At 62.5% G+C, this 24,512-nt stretch overlaps 1 protein-coding gene across 2 annotated transcripts in view; it reads right to left on the reverse strand.

Annotated features, from left to right (window-relative positions):
- SH3BP2 (SH3 domain binding protein 2) overlaps positions 1-24,220 on the reverse strand; it is a 35,513-nt gene extending 11,293 nt beyond the window's left edge. The window contains exon 1 of one of the 2 annotated variants that reach the window (XM_040237672.1): positions 24,099-24,220. Coding sequence is in view for 1 of the 2 variants with exons in the window: in XM_040237671.1 (XP_040093605.1) it covers positions 6,447-6,529 (83 nt within the window). In the remaining variant the exon portion in view is untranslated. Of the gene's footprint in view, positions 1-6,446; positions 6,617-24,098 lie in introns of those variants that run through there. The other variant, XM_040237671.1, reaches the window with a different exon arrangement.
- Positions 24,221-24,512: the final 292 nt, after the last annotated feature.

Here is a 24,512-nt window from a genome sequence, read left to right on the forward strand (position 1 = left end):
AAAAAAAAAAAAAAAAAAAAAAAAAAAAAAAAAAAAAAAAAACTCCCCACCCAGCCCGGAGCTCGTCCGGGTATCCCCGCCCCCGTCCCGGACCGCCCCGCCCCCGGCTCCTCCCCTCGCGCGGCCCGGGGCAGGTGAGGCGCCGCCCCGCCCGGCCCTCCGTTTCCCCCCGCGGCCGCCCCGAGCGAGGAGGTGCACGGGCGCGAGGAGGACGCCCGAGAGGGCCGCCCGGAGTCTGGAAGCCTCAGAGGCGAATGGGCAGCCGGCTTCACGGCCCCGCGGCTAGAAGGCCCCCGCCCCACCCGGCTCCGCGCGGCGGAGCCCTTGGGAAAATGCCTTCTTCTCCCCGGACCCCACCCTGAGGGGTTCTGGTCAGTCGGGGCGAGGGCCGCCCTGCCTCAGGCGGGGCTGGTGGGCGAGAGTGCCCGCTCCGGGGAAGGCTGCGGCGCCGGTCTGACCCGGGATTCCCTGCAGGAGTCAGGGGTCTGGTCCTGGGCAACTCCCACCTCCCTGGAAGGCGGTGGGCACTCTCCCAGGAGACCCCCTAGGCTGGCAGAGGCCCGTGGTGGCCTTCCCACCATTCTGCCTCCTCTACTGCTGATTAACACGGGCCACGGGCAGGGCTAGCTTCAGCCCTGCTCCCACCTGGCTGCCTGCCCCTAGTTACCGGCTCCCACGTCAGGCCAGCGCAGCCAGCCCTGGCCTCTCCCAGCAGCCTCCCTTCGCTCCGTGCCCATTCACAGTGCCCTTGCCAACCCCTCCCAGCAGCATTCCCAGCCCCCAGGCTGCCTCCACCCCAGCCCCCCTGCCTGTGCCCCTCTCCACCACCTCTGAGTGCCACCACTTCCTCTCCTCGCTTCCCTTTGGGCCTCCAGTCTCTTTCCTCCATCACCCTCCCCTCAGGACATTCTCTAACACACACCCAATGCCCATCGCTGCTCTGCTCACATCCCACCAGCCCTTCCGGATCCGGGCCCTGTGGACCTCTCTCATGGGCTCTCCTCCTGCCCCCCACCTCCCATGTGCCTGCACCAGCCAGGCCCAGGGCCGGTGTTACTCAAATCCACCACGCTCCCACCTTCAGGCTTCTGTCCACTGGGTTTCCACTGCTTCCTCTTACAACTGAGCTAACTCAACCCTCAAGAGTTGGTCCAAACGAACACCAGTCCTTCATAAACTCTGCCAAAATCCAGAGGAAGGCACTCATTCTAAAAGGCCAGCATTACCTTGATACCAAAACCAAAGACCTCACAAGAAAACTACAGACCAGTATCCCTTTCGAGTGTAAAGTTCCTCACCAAAACACTAGCAACGTGAATCCAGCACCACACACAATGAATTCTAGACCACGCCTAGTGGGATTTAACCTAGGAATGCAAGCTTGATTTAACAGTCAAAATTCAAAAAATGTAGAAAATCCCTTGGTGGTCCAGTTCTTAAGACAGTGCTTTCACTGCCAGGGCCTGGGTTCAACCCCTGGTGGGGGAATTAAGATCTCACAAGCTGGTGTTGAGGCCAAAAAAACCCTCCAAAAGCAAAATTAAAAGCATGTAATACATTATATCACCCTGCTTATTTAACTTCTATGCAGAGTACATCATGTAAAATGCCAGGCTGGATGAAACACAAGCTGGAATCAAGATTGCTGGGAGAAATATCAATAACCTCAGATATGCAGATCACACCACCCTTAGGGCGGAAAGCAAAGAGCCTCTTGAGGAAGGTTTAAGAGGAGAGTGAAAAAGCCAGCTTAAAACTTAACACTCAAAAAACGAAGATCATGGCATCCGATCCCATCACTTCATGGCAAATAGATGGGCAAACAATGGAAACAGTGAGAGATTTTATTTTCTTGGGCTCCAAAATCACTGTAGATGGTGACTGCAGCCATGAAATTAAAAGACACTTGCTCCTTGGAAGAAAAGCTATAACAAACCTACAGCATATTAAAAAGCAGAGACAATACTTTGCCTATAAGCTCCTTCTAGTCAAAGCTATGGTTTTTTCAGTAGTCATGTCTAGATGTGAGAGCTGGACCATTAAGAAGGCTGAGCGCCAAAAAATTGATGCTTTTAAATTGTGGTGTTGGAGGAGACTCTTGAGAGTTCCTTGGACTGCAAGGAGAGCAAACCAATCCATCCTAAAGGAAATCAGTCCTGAATATTCATTGGAAAGACTGATGCTCAAGCTGAAGCTCCAATACTTAGGCCACCTGATGCGAAGAATCGACTCATTGGAAAAGACCCTGATGCTGGGAAAGACTGAAGGTGGGAGAAGGGGACGACAGAGGGTGAGGTCATTGGATGGCATCACAGACTCCATGGACATTTGTTGGAGCAAGCTCTGGGAGATAGTGAAGGACAGGGAAGCCTGGCATGTCCATGGGGTCTCAAAGAGTTGGACACGACTGAGCAACTGAACAACAATATATCAATCTGCTGCTGCTGCTGCTGCTGCTGAGTCACTTCAGTCGTGTCTGACTCTGTGCGACCCCATAGATGGCAGCCCACCAGGCTCCCCCGTCCCTGGGATTCTCCAGGCAAGAACACTGGAGTGGGTTGCCATTTCCTTCTCCAATGCATGAAAGTGAAAAGTGAAAGGGAAGTTGCTCAGTCGTGTCCGACTCTGTGCGACCCCATAGACGGCAGCCCACCAGGCTCTCCCGTCCCTGGGATTCTCCAGGCAATAACACTGGAGTGGGTTGCCATTTCCTTCTCCAGTGCATGAAAGTGAAAAGTGAAAGGGAAGTTGCTCAGTCGTGTCCGACTCTTCGTGACCCCATAGACTGCAGCCTACCAGGCTCCTCCGTCCATGGGATTTTCCTGGCAAGAGTACTGGAGTGGGTTGCCATTGCCTTCTCTCATATATCTAATAAAATACAAAAACCACACAACCGTCTCAACGTGCTGTGTTTAGTCGCTCAGTCATGTCTGACTCTTTGTGACCCCATGGACTGTAGCCCGCCAGGCTCTTCTGTCCATGGGGATTCTCCAGGCAAGAATACTGGAGTGGGTTCCCATGCCCTCCTCCAGGAGATCTTCCCAATGCAGGGATCAAACCCAGTTCTCCTGTACTACAGGCAGATTCTTTACCATCTGAGCCACCAGGGAGGCCCAAGAATATTGGAGTGGGTAGCCTATCCCTTCTCCAGGGGATCTTTGGACCCAGGAATCGATCGGGGTCTCCTGCATTGCAGGCTCATTCTTTACCAGCTGAGCTACCAGGGAAGCTCCAACTGTCTCAACAGATGCAGAAAAAGCATTTAACAAAATCTGGCAATTCTTCACGATAAGAACACTCAATAGGGATTTCCCTGGTGGTCCAGTGGCTGATCCTCTGCACTCCCAGTGCAAGGCGTTGAGGTTCAACCCCTGGTCAAGGAACTAGATCCCACATGCCACAACTGAGAGTTCAAAAGATCCCGCGTACAGCAACAAAGACTAAACATGCCATGTGCCACACCTAAGACCCGGCGCAGGCAACTTTTTTTTTTTTTTTTAAGAACATTCAACAAACTAGGAGTAGGAGGAAATTTCCTCAACCTGGTGAAGAACATCAATGAAAAACCCTGAGTTAACATCACGTTTGGTGGTGAGTGACCGAAAGCTTCCTCTCCACGGAGGAACAAGGGAAGGACATTTTTATTCACCGTTGAGCCAGAGTTTTATTCACCACTGAGCCAGAGTTTCCAGGAAGAAGAAATAAGAGTTTGCAGGAAGAAGAAATAAGAGCTATGTGGATTGGAAAAGAAAAAGCAAAACTGTTCAGAGATTAGGCGGTCAGGAAAAACCCCAGGATCCACTAAAGAATGTTTAGAAATAGTAAACAAGCTCAGCAAGGCAGCAGGAGAGCAGATGGGCACACAAAACTCTGTCGTGTTTCTCTCCGCCAGCAACAATCCGAAAACGAAACAGGAGCTAGCTCAGCTTTCCCTTCTTCAGGGGTCCTCCCCGACCTAAGAGGGGGCACCCGGGCACAGAAGGGGCACCAGGCTGTCCCATGGGAGGAGCAAAATGCTGCTGCCCTGGGTGGTGGGGACTGCAGGTGGCCTGGAAGCCGCAGCAAGCAGACACGAAGCCCCCAGCCCACTCCAGCACCTCCTCCCAAGTCTGTAAGGAGACCTGGAATCTTTGTTGGGGCGGGGGCGCTGGAGGCAGAGCTGAGGACTGACAGGGCCCACCCCTCCTTCTGGCTCTGCACCTGGAGGGGAAGGAGCTGGGGCGGCCCGTAGTCCCACCCTCGGCGGTCAGGCAGGCACAAGCCTGGGAAGGGCTCGGTCTCACCTGGCCGCGGATCCCTCTGCAGACCAGAGGCGCGCTCCTGGTGTCCACTGGTTGGCCCGGCAGCAGGCCTGCCTGTGCTCCACCATCACCTCCCCTGGGAGCGTCCCTGCTTCAGCGACAGACACCCACGTTCCGCCGCTCCCCTCCAGAGGGTGGACCGTGGCAGGGCCAGCTTGTCCTGACGCCCCTGCATCCTCTGGGCCCCCGGCCCTGCCCTGCCACGCTGGGACCTGCCCAGGAGCCCAGAGCCAGGTAGCTCTCTGGTCTCTGCTCCGTGCTCACCCCCACCTCCTCTGAAAGCTGAGACTGCTCTGTGGGACCGAGGCCTGAGGCTGCAGCACCGGAGCAGAGCAGGCAGGTGAAAACCGCTAGATGGCCCCACTGGGCTCCAGGAAGTGCAGGCTCTGTGGCTCCCCCTCCCCCTGGTGTGTGAGTCCCCAGGGCATGTGGCCATCCCCTGCAGAGGCCCACACACCCAGCCACTGTCATGGACTGCATGCCCAGGCAACATGCATGCATGAGCCTCATGGCGCGGGCGAGAAGGTTCTGTGCGTGCTCTTCGGCCTGTGTGCACACACGTGTGCACCGTGTGAACCAGTGCACGAGAGCAGGGCTCACTCGGCTCCCCTTCACAACACCTGCAGACCTGCGGCCCTGGCTGTGGCGAGGGAGCCGGCGCCTCGTGCGACCATGGCGCTAGCGGTTCCTGTCAGTGGTCACCGGCTGCCCAGCTGCGAGCACCGCAGAGAGGGGAGGCCTGGGCTCCCAGGCTCCCAGTGGGGAAGAGACCGGGTCCCCAGGGCGGTCATTCGCACACTCACAACTACGCACACACTCACTTGCCACAGGCACACGTGCGCGCTTATACACGCACGCCTGAAGATGCACACTCACACACACCTACCTGTACACGCTCATACATGCCACGTCCACACATGCCCTCCAGTGCACACAGGGACTCGCTCAGCTGCTCACACTCACACACAGGCACACGCTCATCCACACGTGTGCATGCTCACGCTCGTTCTTACGTGTGTTCACCCTCACACACACCAGTTTGCACTCAAACATACTCACAGACATACACCGACTCCCACGTGGTGTGCTCACACACACAGCCTCCAGGGTCTGAGAGGACCCTCTGTGGGGGACCCCATGCCCTGGGCAAGGCAGCCTGGGCGCAGATGAGAGCCACCAGCACTGCCCCACAGCCCTGCACCCATCCAGCACCAGGCCTGACCGCTCCTTAAACCGCACAGCGCTGCTCCACCCCCAGGTCACGGGCTCACACAGGGCACCCCAGGCGTACACTGTGTGCCAGGCTCCGTGCTTCTCAGGGGTCGCCCACGTCACCACCCCACCCCAGCACCCCCTGACGTGTGAACCGGCATCGTGCCCACTGGTGAAGACAGCGAGGATCAGAGATGCTGAGTAACTCCCAAGCCACACGGCCCTGCCGCCCCCACCCAGGCACACAGCAGGCGCTAGGTGGCGCCTGAGGGGCAGGGCCCAGCCCCTCTGGGTTTTCAGTCTCCCCTTTCAATTGCTCCTCCCCCTTCCTCTTCCCTGAATCTTTCTCCATAAAAGAATGGAAACCAAAAGAAAAAACCATCTTCCACGAAGGCCAGTGAGCAGCCGCGCCAGGGGAAGGGAGGAAGCACGACCCGGGGTGGGGTCCCTGAGACCCCGAGGCTCTTGAGCCCCCTGCCAGGCACCCCTGCACGGGGCATGGCGCTCCAGGACGGGGGTTGTGGGGAGCAGGCAGGCGACGGGGCTCACAGGGCTCTGCATTCCCCCAATGCAGGCACACTCACACACTCACACACCCCATCACACACACACGCACTCACAGCATGTGCACCCAGGACCCAGTGTCCACACCCCCCGGGCAGGGCAGGATGTCCGGTGGAAGGCCCACGCCGACCCGGGGCCTTCTGCAGGCTGCCGGCCGAGCGGCGCAGGCCCTGGGCTCCCACCAGCTGCCCCGTCCACCCCTGGCCTCGCCTCTCCTCCTGGGGCTCGGGGCCAGGGTCCTGTGCGTCCCGCCGCCGCCGCCCCGAGGAGGGTGGGTCCGGGCTCGCACGCGGGCCCCCCGAAGCAGCTCTACAGGTGCTAGGCCAGCACAAGCTCCCAAGTCCCCCGGGCCGGGGCCACCCCACTGACCTGGTGGCGCTGAGCCAGCACATGGCTCTCTTCCTGCCTGCCGACGGCCTCGGGGCAGGTGTCCTGGGGTCCAGGAAGGCCATGCGGCTCAGGGGCCATGGGGCGGGGCTTCGGCCGGCATCCCCAGGCAGGTGAGGCGCCCGTTCTCGCCTGCCGACAGCCGCCCGCTGCCTGTGTCTGGGGCTTGTGGCCGCCGGGGCGCCTCCCCGCCCAGGACTTCCTGCTGCCGGGGCCCTGGGCAGCCCCAGGTAGCCAGCACTTCCTGTGAGGCCCAGTGCTGCCTGGCCTGCTGGCTTTCAGCCGTGCCCACTGTGGGCAGGCCCCAGGACGAGGCCAGCTATGACCACCGCCCACCGCGGGGAGGAAGCCCCCTGCCAGGGTCCCGTCCCCACCCCAAGGCCACCTCTGCAGATTGGGTTTCTTCCCAGCGAATCGGCAGCCCCAAATTCCAGGGCATCAAGCCCGGCTTCCCTGGCCCCAAAGACAGCCACACACGAAGTCACGACCTTCCCAGGGCGCCCCACGGGCCAGAACACAGACTCTGCCATGCAGATCCGCCTCCGGAGGCCACTGTGATACAGGGGCCCGCGCCTCTCACACCAGGAGACTTTCACGTGTCGAGGTGGCTGCCTCTCTGTCCTTTGACCCCAAGGGACGAAGAACGGATGGGATACCAGCCTTCCCTCCATGTTCTCCAGGCCTCTCTGCCCCTCCCATGCCCACGCCAGGCACAGCCTCTGTGACACAGCTGGGCTCACACACCCCCACGGGGCGCACTCGAAGCTCCCCAGCAAACACCTGGCTTGCTAGAAAGCACTTATACCCCAAGTGGCCAAGCGCGCTCCGTCACTGCCTGGTCCCCGCCCGGGTCCCACTCACAACGCAGCCCACCCACGCACCCCAGGCCTGCTCTGCCCCTCTAAGCTGGGCCCCCTCCCCACCCAGGAAGCTGGGAGTGAGGAGTCCAGCCCAAGCTGCTGGACACCGAGCCCCATGCCCACTGCCTCCCTCCCCTGAGCTCCAGTCTCAAGCGCTGTCCCTCGCCCCAACTCCCAGCACCAGCTGGGGGTGGAGCACTTTGGGAACATGGGGCTACAGGGTCTGAGGGTACCAGCGGGTCCTCAGACAATGCAGAGGCTCGTCCCGTCCAGCCCAGCAGCTGTCCCAGGGCAAGCACCTACAGCCGGCCTGCCGGCACCTGGTCGCACACACATCTGGGTGTCCGGCTCGGGCCTCAGACACACACCCCAACCCCGCCCTGCCGTCTCCTGGATGGGGAACTTGGGTCTGTGCATCCTCACTCTCCTCAGGGGGCACCCTGGCCTCCCCTGCCAGCGTCGGCCTCCATGCCCGCCAGGGTCCGTGGGCAGACTGCGCCTACGGCAGACAGCTGACCACAGCCCAGGGGCAAGGGGTGGCAGGGAGGTTAAGGGGGGCCTCCTCCCATCCACCCTCACAGCCTGCCCAGAGTGGGGAGGGGGCCCCAGCCAGCCTCTGTCCTGTGCAGGCAGAGGTGGGAGCAGGCAGAGGACCACACCTGCGGGAGCCGCGGGGTCTCCACGGAGGTCAGATCACCCTGGTCCCTTCCCCCACCCTATTGCCTCGCAGAAGCCAAGGCCAGGATTCCCAAGGCCCCCACTCCAGGCCTCTCGGCTTCTCCCAGTGACCTTCCATCTTTCCCCACTCCAGGCCTCCCAGTTTCTACCAGTTTCTCCCAGTGACGTCCCATCTCCCCAGGCAGCAATTCATCCTTGCAGCAAATAACACTGCTTTCATTTGGTGGCTCAGCTGGTGAAGAATCCGCCAGCAATGCGGGAGACCTGGGTTCGATCCCTGGGTTGGGAAGATCCCCTGGAGAAGGGAATGGCTAGAACTCCAGTATTCTGGCCTGGAGAGTTCCGTGGACTGTATGGTCCATGGGGTGGCAAAGAGTCAGACACGGCTGAGCGACTTTCACTTCATTTCACTTCATGTTCCTAAAACAGGGCGTTCAGAGCCCCTCCTCCAGTAGTGGGAACCGCCCCCACCCCGCCCCACTAGACTGGGAATAACCATCATCCAAGCAGTAAGATGGGTGGGGCTGGGGTCCCAACTCTGGGAAGCTCTGGATTCCACCCCACCTTCCCCAAGTTGCAGCTCTTCCCCCAGCCTCCCAGGGCGGCTGCCTCTAAATTCCAGGCTTGGGGACCACCCACCGAGCCAGACACTCACCAGGGTGGGTGGGACTAGCCAGCTGCTGGGCAGGGGCCGGTCGTCAGCCTTCAAAAGAGAGCCTTGCGGGCTCCAGGGTCCTCGGCCTGCTCTGGAGCGAGGCACAGCGAGGCACAGGCCGGCGCAGCACCACCCCTGCCGCAGACCTTGAAGCCTGTCCCGCCCTGGTGGTCACAGCCCGCTCACCCGCGCTGACCACGGGGACGCGGGGCCTGACAGAGCAGGGCGCTGGCCGAGCTGACGGCCAGGGAACAGAGGTGTGGGGACTGGAACCACAGCCCCGGCAACCTCAGTCTCCCAGGGCCCCGGTGCCCAGCCTGGTGCCCGCCTGCTGCCTTTGTGCCAAGGAGAGCCTGCAGGCTCAGGGAGGGCCCTGTGCCCAGGGCAGGGTGACTGGCACCTCCACTGGTGAAAACCTCAAGCTCTCAAAATAAGACGCTTTGCATCAGTCCCTGCGAAGGGCTCGGGGCCACCCACAGCCATCCTAGGGCCCACCTACTTGGTCCCCACCCTCCAGGACCACGGCCCCAGAGCCCTTGCCCTCCTCTCAGCCCATTCTTCTCTCCACCTGGCACTGTAACCTGCCTTCCAGTGCAGGGATGCGAGGAGTCCCGGGAACTCAGGCCAGGGTGCCGCCCAGCTGGGCAGAGGGAGTGGGTGGTGTAGGGGCAGGGTCCTGCCCAGGGTCACCCCGTGTCAAGGGCTGAATGGGGGCCTCCAGAGACATATGTCCAAGTCTTAGTCCCTGGGGACTGTGATTGACCTTAACTGGGGAAGGATCTTCGCATACGTGACTAAGGATGTCACCCTGGTTTAGCCAGATGGGCCCTAATGAAACAGCAAGCATCCTCATAACAGACAAGAGAGGAAGAACTCGAGGAAGAAGTCAGGTTTGTGTCACCAGAGGCAGAGAGTGCAAAGAGAGGGAATTGGAGGAAGGCTGCCAAAAGGTTCAAACTTCCGGTCGTAAGATCAATAAATCCTAGGGAAGCGATGGACGGCAGGGTGGCCCGCCGACACCGCCGTGTGATACACAGGAAAGCTGGAAAGAGAACACATCCTGCGAGTTCTCATCACAAGAAAACACTTGTTTCTTCTTTTTCTTTTCATTGTATCTGTATAAGAAGACAGATGCTGGCTGGATCTACTGTGGCAATCCTCTCACAATGTATGCAAGTCAACCCTCATGCTGTGCCTTCGATCTAAAAATAAAGGGAGAGAGAGAGAAGACAGAGGAGGAGGGGCAGGCAGAGGCAGAGGCAGAGGCTGGGGTGATGTGTCCATAAACCAAGGGAGCCCAGGCCCGTAGGCAGCCCCCAGGAAGATGGAAGACAGAGAAGGAAGGAGGGATTCGCCCTGAAGCCCCTCAAGGGAGCAGGGTGCTGCTGACACCTTGACTTTGGAGTCTGGCCTCCAGGACCCTGAGAACACACTTCTGTGTTTCTCAGCCCCCAGTCCGTTAGGGCGGCCGTGAGAAACTATCTCACCCAGGGACAAGCCCAGGTCCTTCCCTGGATGAAGTAAGTCACAGTCGGTTAGAAGCCCAGGGCATGCCCTGCAGGGTGAGGCTGGCTCTCTGAGGGCCCCCTGGGCATGAGGCCGGATGGGGTACATCTGAGCGGCCTCCCTGGACATCCATGGCCTCCTGCGGGCCTGGCTCACCACCTCCCATGCCCGCCGTGCACCAGCTCAGAGGCCAGGCCCGGCCCACACTCCCCAGACCTGCGGGGCCCACCTCCCGGCCAGCCCCTCCTTGGCTCTGCCCAGCCATCTCCACCGCGGAGCAGAGGTCAGGCTGGCCCCAGGCTGAGCGGGCGGGTTCTGGCCCCTGCTCGCTGCCTGGGCCCTCGGCTGTGGGCCCGTCACAAGGACCACCGCGCCCCATTCTCAGACTGCAATCTCCTCCGCTGGAAACCATTTCCTCTCCGAAAGGCCCCCGCACCTTTGCGAGAAGGACCTTCTAGAACGTCAGCCCCTTCTCTGCAGTCTCCAAGTCAGTGGCCCAGCCTTGCGCATCAGGGTGTCCCACGTGTGGCCCCAGCATTCCCCACGGGCCTGGGTCCCCCTCCACGCCCCACGCCCAGTGCCTGGCCCACCAAAGGGACTGAGGGCCGAAGGATACAGTCAGGCGGGCTCACTGTTGGGTCTACACACGTGGCCACACCCCCATGTGGCTATGCCAGCGCACGCCGGGGCTGTCCCCCAGGGCCAGAGCGAGGGGCTACACTGACCCCCAGTGAGAACTGCGGCTCAGTGGCTGCCACAAAGGCCTGTGGCCCCAGAACCTCTGCCTGGCAAGTGAGCCGTTAGCCAGCACTGGGTGAGCCCTGGGGTCTGCTCACTGCAAAACAGAGGCCAGCACCCCCAGAAGGCCATACTTGCCGGGGTCTAAGAGGCCCCCCGGGGCTTGTTAGGGCTGCCCAGGGTGGGGTCGAGAGGCAGTCCAGCTGCTGCTGTGGGCGGGGACAGAGGGAATTGGGGAAGTGCAGAAAGGCTGGCACGCACAGCTGCCCACACGAAGCCGGGGCTTCCGAGGGCGGTGGCCAAATGGGGTAGGAGTGTGGTTTCGGGACCTTCGCCTTGAGCTCTGTCCCCACAGACGACTCAAGGGAGCCCACATGCCCCTGTGTGCCCCCCACCCCACAGCCAGCCGGGGCTGCCTCTCCAGGCCTGGCCTCTGCCTCTAGCAGATATTCCCAGAACAGGCAGCATCTCCCAAGGGCCAGGGTCGAGGGCTGGGTGAGCCTGCAGGGGCAGAGCTGGGGTCCCCCAAAGAGGGCCGGGACCCCTCAGAAAAGAGCAGGGGCCGCCCACGGGCCCCGCATCAGGTGCAAGGCACCCTCATCGGAGCCCCAGAGAGGGCAGGGATCCCCAGGAAGGAGCAGCACGTGGACGGGTCGGGGGACGGCTGGGCAGGGGTGCCAGGCCCAGGGCCCCTGACTTCTGGACCAAATCCGCACAATAGGCTGTGGTGGGGGGCCAGGGGCTGGGGGAAGCATGGCTTGGCACCGTCACTCTCGTCTCAAACCACAAGCCAGCAGAGGCGTTCCAGGATTCACACTTCAGTTCATCATGACGCTGACAAGTTTCCACTTTTTAATTGCTCGATAAAAAAAACTCTCCAGTGTGCTGACGTGTGGCCGGGTCCACCCCCACGTTCCTGGCCCATCGCCCACGGATGGTCACTGCTGCGCACACAGCCGGCGCAGGCTCCCCAGGCCCCCCACCCCCACCAGGACAGGGCCGCTCCACCACGGGACCCTGGGAGTCAGGACAGCGGTGGGGATGCCCAGGCTTCCTTGGGGACAGGCCAGGCTCCACCCTAACTTCGCGGCCCACCCTCGGCCTGCCTCCTCGTGAGAACAGCCGGCCATCGGCGCCTGCGGGAGGCTGTCCCGAGGATCACCCGGCATGGCTGGGGAACAGGGGGGCTCCAGGGGTTCTGCCGACCACCCCGCTGTCACGGGCACCTCGGGAAAGGAGAACATCCTCCCGAACTGCCCTGCTCAGAGCCAGACCACGCCCTCTCAGGCTGTCCCTGCGGGTCTGCACCCCTCCAGCACACTCCCTGCTCACTGCTGCTGGCCCCATTCTGAGCCACGGCCCCAAGACTGGAAACGTCACCTTTGTCCAGCACATGGCTTGGCCTAGAGCAACATCTCCCGTCTCCCCAGGCTCCACGCCTTCCTCCGCAGCCCCGAGTCCAGACCCACTGCCCACAACGCAGCCCCTGCCCACCTACACGTGCTCTGCCCACGAGCAGGGCTCCTAGGAGAGGCTCCGTGTCCCCAGCATTGCCAGTCTCTCTGTTGACTGTCTGCCTCACCCTCGACATAGCTCGGGGTTGAGGGCGGGGGATGTGGACGGCAGTCATTCTGTGCGTCTGTCCGCTGCAGCGTCCCCAGGACAAAGGGGACACCAGGCACCTCTTGCAGCATGAAGAGATCTCACCCACTGGCCAGACACTCCCGACTCCACGTGGGGTCCAACCATGGAGCTCATTTACTGAAGTAAACCACTCGCCTTACCCCAAACATCCCCATTTCTTCATCCCTGGGTTCGGGGGGGGTTGGTGTCTGGCTGCAAGGATGGACGCCTAGTGCAGGGGTCTGCCGCCCACTGAGCAAGGCCCAGACACCCCCAGAGTGACCTCGGCCATGCTCTTGACCACTCCCAGCCTCACTGGACCACAAAACAAGGCCAGCAGCCCTCACGGGCAGAGCAGGTGTGGGGCCTAGACCGTCCCCCTCTCACCGCGAGTACCCGGTGGGCTGAGCCCCAGGCAGATCAAGCTGCCCGACACTGCCACTGACCCTCCAGGGCTGGGGCTGGAACCTTTCGAGACCCTCTGTCGGGTCACTCAGAAGGGGACAGACCTGCTCTGAGATCAGAGTGAGGCCGACCCCCAGTGAATGAGGAACCCATGGACTTCCCCAAGCCCAGCCTACCCCACCCTCTTCCCAGAAACTACGTGCATGCTCCTTGGGTCACTCCTTGGCACACCAGACAGAGCTTGGTCCTGCCCTTGGTGGAGGGCCTGGTCCCGGTCACCGGCCCCAGGCCTCCAGAGCACAGGCGACCACCAGCCAGACCCTCCTGGAGACATATGCGTAGGTCACAGGCACCTCCTTTGAGGACACATCCCGACTTGCCAAGGCTGCGGGCGGGGGCATCTCGAAGGCACCCTCTTGTGACAGAGGGCAAACCAGTGGGTCACGGCAGGGAGCAGCCTCCGGGAACGTCCCCTAGCGCCAAGGTGTCAGCCCCCAGGGCCCACTCATTCCCCGCCGCCTGTCTCCCGCTCCCGATGAGGAAGCTGAGGCTGAGTGGGCTGCAGCAGCGGCCGCTGCGCCAGCACCACCCTCGCGGGCCACCTCACCCACCCCACACTTCCTGCCAAGCCTGGCTCCAAGGGGTGTGAGGAGGGCGAAGGGCCCGGGGCCTGCTCTCCAGATGGATGGACGAACGGACAGAGCTCCCACAGCCCGGAGCGCAGCTGGAGGAGGCCCGGGGTTCCAGGCCGAAGGCTGGGGCACACAGCACAGGGGTGCAGGCGCCTGCCAGCCTGCCCTCCTGATGTCAGGGTCTGCTTCTGTTTTACCCGCCCCTCCAGAGCCCAGGGGAGCCGCTCAGGAGACTGTCCCAGAGCACAAGCCCCACTCTGTGGCCTGCTCGCCACTGCCACCGCTAACAGGGCAGGAGGAGACAGTCAGGGCATTGCCACCTGCGAGCACACACCACACCCTTCACCCGGGGTCCATGCTGGCCTTGCCCTCCGTCTGGTGTGCCCAACTGCTGGGGAGGTGGCTACCTCTGACTCACACCCTTGTGACAACACTTCCACCCAGACACAGTGACACGTCAGCCAGCATCCACACGCCGCAGCCAAGCAAGGTCACACGGAAAGTGTCCCAGATAAGAGAGAGCTTGTGCAAAGGGCCTGGGGCTGGGGCGAGAGGAGGCACACACCGTTAGAGGAAGCCGGTCCAGTCCAGAACATGCATGAGGGCCACGTGCCCAGCTGAGCGTGGAGAGGGTCTCAGACCTGCCCCAGGGTGAGCACCCAGGCCAGGGCACCACCTCCAGCTTTGCTTCTTTGTACCGGCAACCTGGTGAAAGTCAGTTCACTCCTCCCCCAAACGGGCTTGCTGATAAGCGCACCCTGAGAACCAAACGTGCCAAAGTATGCTCAAACTACCGCACAATTGCACTCCTCTCACACGCTAGCAAAGTGACGCTCAAAATTCTCCAAGCCAGGCTTCAGCAATACATGAACCATGAACTTCCAGATGTTCAAGCTGGTTTTAGAAAAGGCAGAGGAACCAGAGATCAAATTGCCAACATCTGCTGGATCATCGAAAAAGCAAGAGAGTTCCAGAAAAACATCTATTTCTGCTTTATTGACTGTGCCAAAGCCTCTGACTGTGTGGATTACAATAAACTGCAGAGAATTCTGGAAGAGATGGGAATACCAGACCACCTGACCTGCCTCTTGAGAAATCTGTATGCAGGTCAGGAAGCAACAGTTAGAACTGGACATGGAACAACAGACTGGTTCCAAATAGGAAAAGGAGTACGTCAAGGCTGTATATTGTCACCCTGCTTATTTAACTTATATATGCAGAGTACATCATGAGAAATGCTGGGCTGGAGGAAGCACAAGCTGGAATCAAGATTGCTGGGAGAAATATCAATCACCTCAGATATGCAGATGACACCACCCTTCCAACAGAAAGTGAAGAAGAACTAAAGAGCCTCTTGATGAAAGTGAAAGAGGAGAGTGAAAAAGTTGGCTTAAAGCTCAACATTCAGAAAACTAAAGATCATGGCATCCGGTCCCATCACTTCATGGCAAACAGATGGATAAACAGTGGAAACAGTGGCAGACTTTATTTTGGGGGGCTCCAAAATCACTGCAGATGGTAATTGCAGCCATGAAATTCAAAGACACTTACTCCTTGGAAGAAAAGTTATGACCAACTTAAACAGCATGTTAAAAAGCAAAGACATTATTTTGCCAACAAAGGTCCGTCTAGTCAAGGCTATGATTTTTCCAGTGGTCATGTATGGATGTCAGAGTTGGACTATAAAGAAGGCTGAGCACCAAAGAATTGATGCTTTTGAACTGTGGTGTTAGAGAAGACTCTTGAGAGCCCCTTGCACTGCAAGGAGATCCAACCTGTCAGTCCTAAAGGAGATCAGTCCTGAATATCCATTGGAAGGACTGATGGTGAAGCTGAAGCTCCAATACTTTGGTCACCTGATGCGAAGAACTGACTCATTGGAAAAGACCCTGATGCTGGGAAAGATTGAAGACAGGAGGAGAACGGGACGACAGAGGATGAGATGGTTGGATGGCATCACTGACTCAATGGACATGAGTCTGAATAAAGTCTGGGAGTTGGTGATGGACAAGGAGGCCTGGTGTGCTGCAGTCCATGGGGTTGCAAAGAGTCAGACGTGACTGAGCAACTGAACTGAACTGAACTGAGGACCGAAAGAGGCAGCTCTCCCAGGCTCCTCCAGAGCCACCTGGCCCCGTGCTGGGCCCAGAGCCTTGGGGTGGAAGGCACCCCACCTAGCCCAGGGCGAGATGATAACAGGGGAACTCAGCGAGAATACCGCGGCCAGGAAGTGCATGCTTGGTGGGGGCCAAGGAGAGAGATGGGCCCCACTGCCCCTTGCACGAGCCAAGGCCGGAGGCTTCAGATCAGCCATGAAACAGGCTCGTCGCAGGGACACTTGCTGTCGGCCAGTGCCAGGCCAGGGCAGTGTACGAGCCCTCCACGCTGGGAACCACCTGCCAGGGCATCCCATGCTAGACCAAGGGGGACGCTGGCCTTGACGCCAGTAGCGGCCGTTGCTTCTCTGATCTCTTTAGGCTCTCTCGTGCCTCGGTAGGCTCCCCCAGGCCACAGGACCCACACGGCTCCTGGGTACCTCGCAGCATCGCCACAGGTCAGGGAGTCAGGGTCCAGGGGCGTGAGGTGTGGCCCTCATCTTGGGTCCTCTTCGAGCTCCTCTGGGTGGGGGAGCCTGGCTCACCATCCGTCCAGCAAGGTTTTGGCTTTCCGCTCACCCTGCCACAGGCCGGAACCATTAAGGCCAAGTCCATACCACAGGGCCCTTCCCGCCTCCTTGTCTCTTCAGCACAGCTTTAACCCGTTTATTTTTATCCTGTTATCCCTAACGCTAATATTTTTCATACTTTTTTTTTCCACTCTTCGATGTTGTTGGTTAACCCTCACTCTCTTGAAGAGTGTTTTATTTTGTTGCCTCGCTTCCTTCTCGGGGTCCACCTTGTATTCCTCAGCCAGTGTTTAGGTTGGGCCCTCTCACTAGCTTCTTCCCGGGGTCCCTCACAGGCTGGGACAGGGGAGCAGCTCATGATGGGGCAGGAGAGAGCCACTGCCAGGCTGGGTCTCTGCCCAGGACCGCGGCAGAGAGACAGCCAATGTGTTCAGATGAGGGGAGCCAGAGAGGGAAGGGAGAGGCCCAAGAGGGAAGGAGGAGCCGGCCGGGACCCCGGGGCGGAGGCTGGGGAACCGAGAGTGCTGGTCCCCCCGGCCTGGGAACCCCGGGCTGGGCAAGTGGCGGATGACTCACTGCTGGCCTCCCTCCGAGCCCCTTGGCCTGGGCCAGCGGGGGGCCTGGCTGGCCGGGCGGTTCCCAGGAGCGCTGACACTGCCCCATTGTTCGGAGGCCCAGCGCGGGGAGGGTCTGGCCGGGGGCCCGGGTTGGCGGGAAAGGGGCCCGGGCCCTGCCCCTCCCTCTCCAGCAGCCTTGACAGACAGGACAGGAGGGTGCAGGGCGAGGAGGGGGGTCTCCCTCCTGCACACTGTCCCTCCCCAAGCCAGGGGTCCTGCGGGAGCCTGGACGCCAGCCCCTCACTCCGAGCGCGGTCCCAGCCACAGCCGGCCGGCGAGTCTCGGGTTCAAGGCTCTCGCCCCGCTAGTGCTCCAGCAGGACGGCCTGCCCTGACCGCCGCCCGCTGTCCCCACCCTGCTGTCAGGTCACCCCAGGACACCCCGACGGCCCAGTCAGGCCAGGGAACAGCGCCCTCAGGGGACCTCAGGGCTGGAGGAGCAGGCCTCTGCTCACTGGGGACTCCAGACTTCACCCTGCCTCGTGGGGTGGGCAGCTCCAGGCCAGGCCCTCAGCCACCACAGCCTCGGGCAACATGGCCTGAGCTCTCTGTCCAGCCGCCCTCGCCCCCGCCGACCCCTACCGCGGGTCCAGCAGCCCTGGAGAGCCTCCTCAGACCCCCACAGGCCAAGTGCCCGTCCAGCCCTGTCGTCGGCCTGCGAGGCCACCACACAGGAGACAAACACTCTCCTCCAACCCTCGGCCTAACTGAGGCTCCCAGAGGTGAGCTCAGCAGAGCTCCCGAGGGCCAGCCCCGAGCCTCCTCATGGCTGGGGACCTGCCACCGCCTGGGGCAGCCTGTCCTGGGTGAGGGAGGGGCATGGCTCCGTGGTGCCACAGGGACACCCTCTCCCTCCCTGGGGAGATGGCCATGGGGGTCACTCCTCTGTGGCCAGAAGAGCCAGCAGAGAGGACTGGGCGGTGGGGCGGGGCGTCCCCCAGGCCCAGGCCCACCACGTCCGCCTCCCCTGGCCCTGGGGGCCTCTCAGTGCGGGTCACCGACTCACCCGGGGCCACCGGAGGTCCGCCCCCACCGCACAGCGAGCTCTCCTATGCGTCCTGCTTTTGCCCAGGCCTCCTTACGGCCACTGCCGCAGCGGGGGTACTTGTGCGTGCGTGGGAGGGAGGTCTCAAGACCCAGAGTGAGCTCTGCAGACACAGAGCAGCCCTGGGCCTGGCTCCTCTGCCTGCGTCTTCCTGCTCCCACCCCACAAAGGCCCGACCTCAGGTGCCCGGTGGCACCTCCTACGTGGTTCTCAGGGACTGCCCACTACGAGGACGGTGCCTGCGCCCTCCCTACTGGCAGCCCTGAGCCCGGCCCCGGGGAGGGGCCCCGGGGGTCCTCCAGGCAGCGGGTGGATCAGTGTGGGGACCGCCAGCGTGCGACTGCCCCGCCTGCTTCCCAAGGCCTTGGCCTGGAACAGCTGCCCGTGGGTGCCCGGCTGCTTGGGGAACCTCGGGCCCGGGGCAGGGCCTGCTAGGGTGGGGGGTGAGCGGGTGTCTCTTTCTCAATCCTCTTCCTTCCCCAGCAGGCCCAGCCACTGCTGACCACAGCGCTTCACCCTCCTGCTCACATTCTCAAGACGACAGACGGCTGGTCTCGGAGAGCTCGCGTCCCTGCTGGCAAAGCTCAGCAGGCCCGTGCCAGAAACCCCAGGACGGCCGGGGAGCTCGGGGAGGGACTCCGTCCCTTGCTCCAATTTTACACAAGGGAATGCCAGAGTCAGTGGAACTGAGGCCCCAGTAGGGCCAGAACCGAGCCTGCAGCCAGCCTGGGGCTCTCCCTCACCCTGCCCCCAGCTCGGGGATGCCTCCGCTGCGGCTGCAGCTCAGGGTCTGGAGCCGGATGAGATGGGGTCCTGGGTCTCCCGCCCCCGTCCCCGAGCAGCTCCCCTGTGGGGCCAGGAGCCAGGAGGGGGTGCCCCAGTCCTGGTGCACGCCAGGCAGCAAAGTGTCGGGCCAGGGTCCCCCGGAGTAGGGGGGATTCTAGAGAGGTCAGGAGGTAAGGGGTTGGGGTACGGGGCCCGTGCAGTGGAGTGCATCACCCACAGGTTCCCTAGACAGGGCGGGGTACGTGGGGACCCCTCCCACTGCAGGCTGAGGCTTTCCCCGCAGGCGCCCTGGACTCCGACAACAGCTGGGTGGGCCAGCAGGGAGGCCGGGGGGGGCTGGCCATGGACTGCAGGGTTCCTGGGCCCCTCTACCACATCGAGCTCACAGCATGGATCCCGCCCAGCCTCCGACGGCCGCCCTACACTCCCAGCACCTTCGAGCCTCTCGTCCTGTGCGGAGAAGCGGGGGCACAGCCACTCCCTCTCTGCCCACTGGGGTCAAACCCACCAGGGAATCACAGACCTGCCAGCCGGGGCCCCGCCCCCAGCCCGGTGGCTGCCTGGCCGTCAGGGGACCTGGTGGCTCAGTGCCAGCTGCTTGCACCCCTGGGAAAAAGGTCTTCCTTTTCTGACCTCAAACAGGAGGAGAGGAAGCGGCTGGAGTGAGGGAGGAGGGGGCAGGGTGAGTCTCCTGGCTCGCCCCCCTCCCCTGCACCTGCCCACGCAGGGCTCCTGGGTCCGGTGATCTGGATCCTTCTCCACCACTCTCCTACAGGGCCCCGTCTCGGGGGCTGGCTCTCTGGGACACAAAGACCAGGTCCCCCTGTGGCTGGTAGCTCAGGGGAGCTCAGCCTGACCCCAATGCTGGTCCCAATGTATGTCTCCAGGGAGGAAGAGCCACAGAAAAAAGAACGCCTTCCACTTAGGGCGGGAGGGCCCTGATCCCTCACCTCAGTCTCCCGGTGTGGACCCCCGCGGGGGCCCCTGCATCCAGGCGGCTGGAGTGGTGACAGCAGAGGGCACAGGAGCTGGAGCCCAGAGCCGGGGGCTGTGGTGGAAACGCAGAGGGGCCCCAGCAAGACCCCCGCACCGCCGCCTGCTGTGATCCGATCGGAAGCTTCACCGCCCGGCAGCACAGGCCTCTCGGGGTGACGGGGCACCCATGTCTCTGTTGCCCAGCAGGAGCTACACATGCCGGGCTGCAGGCCTGCTCTGCCGGGGACTTGCCTCCTCTGCGGCAGGTCCACGGGGGCATTGCTGGGCACAGGCACTCAGGTGGGGGCCTTTCCTTCACCAGGAGCGGACTGAGCAGGAAAAGCAGACGGGAACACGGAGAGCAGCGCACGGGCTGCGGACCTGCACCCAGCTCTGGGAGGTGGGGGCCAGGGAGGCAACAGTGGGGGGCCCCAGACGGGCCGAGCTGCTCCCAGTCCACGCCTGACCCAGGGCAGGGCTGGGTACACAGGGCGCCCAGCATGAATGGGAGGCCCGGGGTACAGCGGCTTTCCGAGGGGGGCCCACCCCTGCCCCCATGCCCCAGGGTTAGGACTTGGAGTGGGGTGGCATAGCGTCCCAGTCAGGGCCCTCGGTGGACCGTGGTTGCCGCCCTGGCTCCTCAGGCTTCGGGGTCAAGCCAGGGTCTATCCTGGCATCCCAGGCCCTGAGGTCAGCCCCTGACCTCCCATCACCTTGCTGGGGGGCGGGCAGCCAGCAGCGAGGGGCAGGGGTTAGGCTGGCTCCTCACCGGCTGGGGGCAGTGGGTAGGGGCCGCCGCAGAGGTCTCTAACGCCACAGAGGAGCCAGGCTGGATGGCAACACGGAGTTGGGGAGACTGGGAGGCGGTGGACGGCCCCCCATGGAGCTGCAGCGTGTGCACAGGGCCGGGGGTCGGGGGAGGCCCAGCCGGGGTCTGGGCTACATCTCCCAGCAAAGGCTCCTCTGCAGCCTCTCGCTTACGTTCCCCAGGGCTCCCGGAGTTAGAACTGCTTTCCCTCCCTTTCCTGAGGAAGGAGCTCGAGTCCAGAGAGGCACTCAGACAAGACAAGCACACGCTGCTGCTCCACGCTGGGAACGCCGCCCTCCTCGTCTGCCTCCCGGGAGGAGCCGTGCTGGCTCGGAGAAGCCGCCTCGGGGAGGTCTTCCCCAGGGCTGGCTCAGCCCCCGGCTGTGGGGGGAGCCCACCCTGGTCCCAGCACTCAGGGCAGTTACCCGTCAGCCTGGAGACTCGGGGCAGGGCCCGCCCTCCCTCTGCAGGCTCCAGCAGGCAAGACACCCACACCCCACGCGGCGGCCTGGGACGGGCGTGCTTAGCAGTAAGCCGCCCCAACCCCGGGCTCAGCCAGCGCACGATAAACATCTGATTCACAAGGAAGCAGAGGGCGCTTCTCGGAATCGGAACATGGCCGCAGCGGCAGAGGCACGGACACCACGAGGGTGCCCTGCCAACCCCTCAGGCCATCACCTTGGTGACGGGGCCCACACCTTTCTAGGGCAAGGGGCGCTGGGTCCCACTGTGGCTAGCCCACAGGGGCCGAGGATCAGTGAGGCCTGGGGCCGGGGGTGAGAGAAGCGCCAGGTCTCAGCGTGGTTCCTGACCTGGGGGGACGGGCCGGGGTCAACCTAGAGGTGGCCCCAGAGCCGGAAGCTCAGAATCTCTGCTGTCCAGGGAGAAGGGGGGCGGTGGGGAGACTCAAGTCCCGCGGGGCCCCCTCCCCACATCTGAGCACTTCACTCCCACGGCGCCTGGAGTTGGCGGGCAGCTCAGGAGCCTGGCCCCCGAGCCCTAGTCCATCCACGTGGCCCAGAGCTGGGGCCTTCTAGCACCCAAGTCGGGAAGTGTCATTCACGAAGGAGGCGCAGGTCTCCTGGCCACACCAGGAGGCAGCCCCATTTCTCCTGGCATCGTCCTGCCTGCCCTCAGGCGCCCAGGCCCAGCGTAGGGAGCAAGGTGGCCAGGCAGAGCAGCACTGCTGGGCCTGCCTGTCTGAAGCTAGAGTCCAGAACGCTCCCCACCCCTCAGCCCCCACCTCTGGGGCTTAGGTGGCCCACGTGTGGGACTGTCACCACCCTTGGACGACTGGTCAGGACCACTGGAGAGTCAGAGGCCTTCTGACGACAGGCCACCTGCCTGTGGGTAGGATTCCAGAGTGTTGGCCACCCCTCTACCTGCCCCCCAGGCCCCTCTGCGTGGTCATCCACCCCCTCATCCATACTCTCACCACATCCGACACACACCAGCCACTCCGGTCAAACTGGTCTGCCACCCCCAGCACTGCCAGCCTCTGGCTCGGTCTGTTCCTACCTTCATGGCTGCCCTCGTGGCTCAGACAGTCCTCCTTCTGACGGCAAATACTTCCTTCACCGGCCACCTGCCACTCAGCTCCCTTGGCCAGGCTGCCTGGCGCTGCCTAGAGCACCACATGTGTGCATGCCCAGGCCTTACTGAGGCCGCCTAACGAGCCAGCCAATGAGGGGAGAGCAGGGCCTGCCAGTCATTGACCCTCGAAGTCTCCAGTAGAGCAACAAGGACGGGAACCAGGAGGACCCACGTGGCTCCCTGATCCTGGCCACTCCTAAGAGACTTGGGCCTTTGCCACGAGACCCAAGCAGCAGGGACCTGGAGCCTGCCCTTTGCCCTCGGCCTCTCCAGGCCCCGCCCCTCCCAAGCAGCCACTGCCCGGCTATCCCTGCTCTCTAGCCCCGAGGGCTGCGGACAGCACCCTCACTGGCCCACAGTTGCTGGACACCAACCATGTGCCACCACCAGCCCCTGGACCTTCACAGCCACCTGTGCAGTAGAAAGCGGTTCACTACCCGCCTTTTACAGACGAGGAAACCGAGGCTCAGCAGGGTGAAGCCTCCTGGCCAAGACCACAGAGCTGGTCAAGAGTGGCAGCCGGATTGCAAGCCAGGACCCAGCCCCGCTGTGCGTCTCTCTGTGCCCCCCAGGCCTCCCACATGCAGGGGTTCCATGTCGGGGGACGGACATTGGGGGCTGACTCAGCACCTCACTTTCTTCTGTCCACGTGAACAGAAAGGGCCAAGGGAGGTTTGGAGTCGCCTACCCTGCTCTCTCTCCCAAGCTGGCCTCCTTGGTGGGCTCCTCTCCGACTCTGCAGGCCTGAGGGGCTCCCCACAAAGGGCAGACCCTCTGTCAGTACCCCTTTTTCCAGATGGCTAACAGGGGTCAGTACGGGCCATCTACTCCTCTGGCCAGGGTGCGCCCCAACACAGGGCACAGAGCCAACTAATAGAGTGGAACGGAGGGGAATTTGACGGAGCTCTCATCCTGGAGCCCCCATGCTGGCCCCCGGCCCGCCTGCAGTGCTGGACACGGTGGGATGAGAGCCAGGAGGTAACGGATCCCATCCCCCTTCTCGAGTTTCAGGAGCCTGGGCCAGAGAGGGCAGGGGGCCAATCCAGGGTCACACTCATTCACTGCGGCGCTAAACAGAATTCTAGAAACCTACCCTGTCTCCAGGACTTGCCCTGCCCCCTTGGCTGTCAGACTGTCTGAAAAAATTCTACACATTTTATCATCTTCATCACAGCAGATGACATTTCCTGAGCCCCCTTTGTGCTGGGGCCTGGTTCCAGCCTCATTAACAAGATCACATGCTCCTCGCCCATACAGAGCTCCTGTCTGAGGCCAGGGCCCGTTAGGAGTGTCTCTTTACTCAGCATGGCCACCTGGCCAGCTGGCACAGACGGCTCGGGGGTTGACAGATGGGCAGACTGAGGCAGAGAGCGAGGATGTGAGGCACAGGGGCTCCAACAGGATGGCAGAAGGAGTGGGCTCCGGGCCTGCACGCTGCTGCAGGGCCCAGGCCTAGCAACGCCTCCACGGGAGCCGCTGTCAACACTTCACCAGGGGCAGGCGAGGCCCAGAGCAGCAGGAAAGAGCCGGGCTGCTGGGAGGGGCCCGGCCCACATGTGGAAGGAAGGCTGTCCTCAACCCCCCGCTCTCTGACACTCGCTGTTCCCCAGAATACGACTCGCAGACACCCCCAGAGCCACGGGGCTATCAGTCACTCACACTTCAGTGTGAGTCAGCTCCAGCGGGCAGCTTTGCTCCACTCTTCGCTGCGCGGGCCAAGGGAACGAAAAGTTCACAAACTCGCCGCCCGGGGCCTTCAGAAGCCGAGTCTGGTGGCTCCTGTAATAGGGTCCTGCGGCGGTCCGCGAACCCGTGGGGTCTGGGGTCAAGCGGGGCCCAGAGGAACGAGGGTGACGCGGAGCAGACGCGACGCCCCGGCCCCCGCTCCTAGGCCTCCAGAGCGCACCCTGCGCACCCCAAACTCGCGCGCTTCCTCGGGCAGCGTGGCGCCGGCCGCCGGGCCTGGCGCGCGCTGGAACTGACCGGCCCCCGCCCGCCCTCTGGCGAGAACCCCGGTCCCGGAGTCTCCAGCCAGCCCGGGAGACGCGATCGCGCCCCGCCCGCCTGCGCCCCGCCGCCGTGCCTTACCTGCCGAGGCTCTGCTCCCAGCCCGCGGGCCCTGCGTGCCTGCGGCGGCTCCCGGCTCGGCCGCCAGGAGCTCCAGCCCGCCGGGCAGGGAGCCACGAGCCGGGTCCGGCCAGGAACTCTGCCCGCCCCTTCTGTCTGGCCCCGCCCCGGCGCCCCGCCCCGCCCCCTCAGGCTCCTGGCCCGGTCCCTGTCCTCCCGGCCCCGCCCCTTCTGTCTGGCCCTGCCCCGGCTCGTGCCCGCCCCTTCGGCATGGCCCCGCCCATGACTCGTGCCCCTTTGATCTGGCCCCGCCCCGTCCCTGTCCTCCAGGCCCCGCCCCTCTACCTGGTCCTACCCTCACCCAGCGCCACCTCCCCAGACTCCGGGCAGGTCTACGGCCCGCCTTCACTCCCCTCCCCGCGATCTCGGCCCCGC

Source organism: Oryx dammah, unplaced genomic scaffold (assembly GCF_014754425.2).
Source record: "Oryx dammah isolate SB20612 unplaced genomic scaffold, SCBI_Odam_1.1 HiC_scaffold_3, whole genome shotgun sequence".
Lineage (NCBI taxonomy): Eukaryota > Metazoa > Chordata > Mammalia > Artiodactyla > Bovidae > Oryx > Oryx dammah.